Source organism: Panthera pardus, unplaced genomic scaffold, assembly GCF_024362965.1.
Source record: "Panthera pardus isolate Hobbes unplaced genomic scaffold, ASM2436296v1 HiC_scaffold_10, whole genome shotgun sequence".
In the NCBI taxonomy this organism is placed as follows: domain Eukaryota; kingdom Metazoa; phylum Chordata; class Mammalia; order Carnivora; family Felidae; genus Panthera; species Panthera pardus.
This window is the reverse complement of record NW_026526655.1, coordinates 15,826,914-15,833,026: the sequence shown is the minus strand read 5'-3', so window position 1 is coordinate 15,833,026 and position 6,113 is coordinate 15,826,914. Positions and strand designations below refer to the sequence as shown.

Genomic DNA, 6,113 nt, shown 5'->3' with positions numbered 1-6,113 from the left:
AAAAAAAAAACAAAAAACCTTCCGTCATTTAAAAAGTGTGCTCAACCAAGCTTGTTCAAGGCAATACAATCGTCAGGTATGTGACCCTATCTGTCCATGGTATAGTCTAATCCAAAAGTCACCGTTGTCAGTGAAGTGTGTGTTCTGTGGACTTCCCACACCCGCATTTTTATTAACCCTATAGTCACCAATTCCCCAAAAAAGCAGTATTGGGCAAGTTTTCATAACTGTTTATTCATTATAAATAGTAAATATTTACTGCACTTTTTACATGAAAGACATTTTTACAACACATCGTTGTTGGTTGAGGCTGCGACACAAAGCCCATCGCCTTCTAGGACCAACGTATGAACTACTCTGGAACTACGCCTAATCTCACTAACCGACTACGTCATCATCCTTAACTCTAAAGGGAATGTATCTGTGCCTACCTCGCTCATGGTTCCAAGAATAGAAAGAAATAAATAACACTGCCTTCCACCTTCTCGTTCCTCGTAACATCTCGAAAAACAAATTTATTGACATTCTAAAATGTCACCACACAAACGTATGTAAACCTCAGTTCCTCTGGTCTTTTAATGTTGGATACCCTTGTATAATTTAAAAGTACATGAGAGCCACGTGGACATTTCTGTTCTTGCCCTGCCTTTCATAGAAAAGAGAAGAATGTAAACGTCGTCACGTTAAAAGCATTATTCTCGAACACGGTCTCTAGTCAAAAGGAGCAAGCCGGGTGTTGGTTGTCCATTAAATGGCGAACATCATGCATTCTACCGCCATGAATCATGGGCTGCGAAAATAAAGCACCTGCAAAAATAGAGTTCTGATTCTGTTTCTACGGCCCTGGCCACTGCCAGAGCATCCGTGAGGTACACAGTATTGCACACCGATAAGCAGCTGTGGGAACGCACGTCACTTCTTCTCCACCGCGCCCTCCCCCCAGGTTGGCCAGGTCGGCTTCCAAATGAAAACGAACTGGGAAAATGTCACATACCTCTCCCCACACCGAGAAAAAAAACAAGCTTTTCTTCCTGTTATCCCATATCCTGTTAGCAAGGCTGCCCGCCCGGGACATTATTTATTGACAACTGGGTTACAAAGGAGGGTGAGATCACAAATAATTTATTTGGGAGGTCCTTTACATCTAGTCTAGCTTCCTAAAAATGGTGTCACTTATTTTTATATCGATTTCCAGTGTGTAAAGGTCAAGGATTCCTCCGTTCCTGCTTCGTTACGTGAGCAGTTTTAAGATCGTAGAAGTGTCAGCATTGAAACATCAAACATGTCATACTTTAGAGTACTTTCTGACTTGACTTTAGAAACATTCTGCTTGCCTGAACCAGTCCAGATAAATCTCACGCACACATACACACACACACACACACACGCACACACAAATGGAATGTTTTAGCTCCTTGATCATCAGCACGGAAGAGTTGGGGTATTTGATATGTAGCCACGTTAAATCATTGCCTTCAAATGTTGTGTTTGTCTTTTTACGGTTCCCGGCCTTCCTTTCTTCCATCGCGTTTGTCCAACATGTTCAAAAGAATTTGAGACCAACTACCGGAGGGGGGAGAAAAAGAAAAAAACCACTCTTCTTGGTCTCCTGTCGAGACCGCCCCCCAAAAAGCTGATTTTTGTTTTCTGAGGAGATTCTTCACGTGTAGGCTGGGGAGACCGGAAACAAGGCCAGTTCGAGCTGCAAGTGGACAGTTCACTTACGCGATATCAGGCTTGAGATAATGAAAGGCACCTGTAAGGAAACACACACAGCTCTTTAGGTCACGTTGGGACAATTCACAGCAAGAGGCAAAATCAGCTACAGGCTGACGATGTCATATTTCATACCACGGTATCAAAGGATCGAGACCAATATTTTTATTCCCGGGACAAGTTTGACACAAGTCTGTGTCCTTGGGATTATACCCCATGTGATCCTTGAGCTGACCTCATTAAGAACATGTGTTTCTAATGCCAGGGGTTATTTCATTTTGGCCAACCCTCGTGTTTTACCTAGTGGCAATCAGGTTTCACATCTCCGGCAATTAATAATCGCAAGATGTCGTTGACATCAGTTAAGAAAATAATTAGACAAGGGAGCCCTTGCCGGGACAATCGGCTGGCTTTGCCGCAACATTGATACTGGGATGTAAGGCCTAATGGTGCCTCTGCGCCCCCCGCCCCTTTCTTAAGGAAGGGTGGGGACTTTTCGCCCTTTCAGGGGTGAATTCCCCCCACCAGAAAGACCAAGGCTCACTTTGTCCATACTGCCCATATTGGTAGCTGGTGACGGGGTCCATACTGTAGCCCGTGGTGCTGTAGGTGGGTGGACAGTAGGACTGAGACGTTGGCAGACTGTCCAAGCTCTTCATATGGTCTAGTCTCTGACTGCAGCTGGCCGACACCGTGGTGGTAGGTTCCAGGCCCCCGGTGAGAGGGGAGAGAGCATAATCGGTCTGGGGCTGATGGGGCACACCACCGTGGTTGGTCAGGAGTCCCATTACCTAAAGTAGACGGGCAGATTGGGAGGAAGTAAGAATGCAGGGCGGACCAGATCAGAGCCGAGAGCTGAAAGAATCACCGGAAAGGTCCCCTTTTTATTTCTTCGGAAATCTGCTGTTACAGGGCCTTCCAGAAGACGATGACTGCAAGGCAAAGGGGCGTGGACACCGCCTCGTGCGCAGCGATAACATCTGACTGCAGTTTCAGAAAAAAGGAAGGGGGGGGAGGAAGGTGTAGGGGGGAGCGGGGAGGGAAAAGAAAAAGAGGTGGAAAGAGAGACTCACCATGCCTCTCATGATAAAATCGGACTAGAATTTCAAAGAAGGGGAAAGGAAGGAGGGACAGAAGGACAGAGGGAGACATTATATCTGTTCATGTAGAGCGCTGGCTAATCATAGATTACATCTGGAAGTTTCACATGTGATTTTTAAACACACGTTTGCTTATGTTTTTTAAAAAGCTCAGTGGAGTCAAATGAAATCCTCGTTGTGTATTTTCAGATGTCTAGGTCTGCTTTCATAGCGTTCCCTCTCCAGAAGGTTCCTCTCCCTAACGCGGCCATCTTTCAGTAATCAGAAATAATTACTCCCTCCCCGATGTTCCCAAGCGTTTTATTCATCCCTCCCACTACACGATCATGACTTTGCTCACCTACTTTGAATTATGAGAGTTTTGAGGCTAATAACCTACTTACCTTTATAGTCCTAGAACCTAACTTGGTACTTGTCACATATTAGGTACTGAGGGAAGGAGGGAGGCAGGGAAGGAGGGAGGCAGGGAAGGAGGGAGGCAGGGAAGGATGGATGAATGGAAGGAAGGAAGGGAGTAGTAACCAACTGCCTCCATTACCTGCCTTTTCACTTCTTCTCTAAACATTTCATATATAAGAAGTGTTAAAAGGAAAGAAAAGGTGGAAATGCAAACATGTTCTAAAAAGTCCATTCGGTGTTGTAAATAACCCTGGAGAGCAAGAGAAGTTTAAAAAGAAAAGAAAGAAAAACCACCTTGTGGTAACAGAATGACTTTCAGATGCGCATGGGGAAGGGTTTCGCAAACTCAAGCTCGCTGACCCTTACAGCCCCTTGTGATGGAAGTTAAGTGGCTAATTAATTTGGCAGCTGGAAAACTGCCACCCGAGAGAGGGAGGGATTTTTCTCCGCTGCTCTGATCTAGCAGCCGGGGTCAAGAAGCAGTTGCAGAAGAAATCCGGTACTGTGTGTAGAGCACCCCCCCTGCCAAATATTACCTGTTTCCCAAGTATTTTAGTGCAGGAGCCCACAACTGCAGGCAATGCCATTATAGTCCTGTTATATCGGGGTGCCCGGGTGGTTCAGTCAGTTGAGCATCTGACTTCGGCCCAGGTCATGATCTCGCTGTCCATGAGTTCGAGCCCCTCATTGGGCTCTGTGCTCTGCTCAGAGCCTGGATCCTGCTTCAGATTCTGTCTCCCTCTCTCTGCCCCTCCCCCGCTCATGCTTGCGCTCTCTCTCTCTCTCTCTCTCTCTCAAATAAATAAAAACGCTTTAAAAAAATTATTTAAAAAATATTCCTGTTGTATCTGAGGAAGAAATTAAAAGTACAAATAAGGGCAGGAGGAGAGAGTAGCAATGAACCCCAAGCCCCATCTCCGGCCTCGTGCTGTCCCCCGAGGTAATTCAGACCACAAAATCCTGGATGTAGGAGTTCCAGCAAGGGACTACTCTTGCATCCCAGAAAAGGCATCCTAAATTAGATTTCAAAACCGAGGATGCCACAATCCCCTCTGGGAGAGGTCTGCATAATCCTCATAGCCAAACAAAATCTTCTTGAAATGCAGCTTTAAACAGATCTATCTTCAATTAGCCCCATGAGACAAAAGGGGGGGTCTGCTTACAAACCTTCTATGGATTACCCTTTCTTCCTGTATTTTAACAAGGCACCGATTTCCCTCACCTTTTCCCTTAAGAGCTATTCTCTGTTTCCTTGTCTGCCTTTCATTTGACTTGTGTGTGTGAGCATGTGAGAAAGGGGGGGCCAGTGTGCAGAAAGGGACACAGCAATACCCAAATTTTTAAAGATGTTCCAGGGGCTCTAAGTTTCCTTGAGTTATGTGGCAGAATAGCTTTTTAAAAAGCTTTAAAAACTACATATATTTTAAAAAATAATCATATGTGACAGAGTATAGTTTTATTTTACTGGGCATTTGGAGAAAACGAAAGTCACAAAATAAAGAATCAGTCTGATTCAGAGCTGCAGTACGATAGAGGTCTCTAGAACATGGGGTTCTCATGGGCCCTACCTGACGCCGTTTACCGTCAGTTGATTGCTTCATTTTCTCCTTCTAAAAACTATGAACATAACCCAGAATGCATTTGAGTTATTTCCTGAATGTTCTTCCACCTGCATGGGTTTTTTTTTTTTTTCTTTTTTTTGCCTTTGAGTTTGTGCAGATGATTTTACAGTATATGTTTGGAACATTCATAAAAATGCTATTGACAGTCTAGTTTATTAAGTATTTTGTTTCAGCCCAAATTATCCATTCGTGTCTCTTAGAAGAAAAGGATCTAAAACGGAAGTCTTTCAGTGCCAAGCACATCCCTTCAAATCATGGGTATCTGGATGGGGAAAATAACAATATGAAAAATGTAACTATTTCAATGAAAGGGGGGTAAGGACACAGGGCACAAATACTTTACTGCAAATAAGCTGTGTGAGTAAAAACAAGTACTTAGAAAAAGCCATTTTGTAATTACATGAATCCAGAGAAGAAAAATGGCCAATGGCACTGGGTAAAAAGGAAATACATTTTAAACTAAAATAGCACCCCTTGTGAAAATACTTACTTGTAGTTAATATTATAATATTATATTATATTATTATAATTACAAATATAATATATATTATATATTACTATGTTATAAAATATATATTAGTATATTATAATTATGTTATGTAATTATAGTATATTATAATTATATGTTATGTAATTATAATATATTAATATTAATAAATAGTTAATATTATGTCACTTCAAGGGAGAAAAGGAGTACTCTATACACAATGAAGGTTGAGGAGTGAGAGCGAAATGTTATTCAAAACACGCACACTCGCCCATGAGGTATCCTGTACATTTTTGTGATAAACTTTTTTTTCATCCTCTGCCATATATTTCTTAGTCTGCATAACTTTGAAAGCGGTAATAATTTTGTCCATTGGAGAAAACCTTGAAGATCCGAAAAGAGAAGAAATGAGTCCTTCCTGTAAGCAAAATTCAGCTTACGTTGTTCAGGGAGAAACTTTTTGCAGTTCTGAATTTATGAAATACTTTAGGACAAGACTTAAATCTAAGACCTAGAAGTATATCTGCAGGAGGATGGAGAAGATACAGCCGTATCTGCCAGAGCCGTTTTCCAGGGCCATTGGAAAGATAGTTCCTTAAGGTTCCAGGGCACAGCGTCCTTAAGACGTTGCAGAGCACGACCCGGTCAGGAGGGATGGCTGCTGCGTAAATGGAACAGGAAGGAATCCACACTGGGTCTTCCTATCAGTATTGCCAATGTCACACACAGAAAGCAAGTGACAGCTTCTGCTTGAGCAAGAGCCCTTCGCTCAGCAGTCCAGGACTTGTA

General features: G+C 42.9%; 1 protein-coding gene across 2 annotated transcripts in view; it reads right to left on the bottom strand.

The window, feature by feature from the left end:
• Positions 1-215: 215 nt before the first annotated feature.
• PAX3 (paired box 3) overlaps positions 216-6,113 on the bottom strand; it is a 98,107-nt gene continuing 92,209 nt past the window's right edge. For both annotated transcript variants that reach the window (XM_019445809.2, XM_053904452.1), the window contains exons 8-9: positions 2,261-2,507; positions 216-1,756 (exon numbers count right to left, since the gene is read on the bottom strand). In XM_019445809.2, the coding sequence (XP_019301354.2) occupies positions 1,722-1,756; positions 2,261-2,507 (282 nt within the window). In that variant the 3' untranslated portion in view covers positions 216-1,721. The remainder of the gene's footprint in view (positions 1,757-2,260; positions 2,508-6,113) is intronic.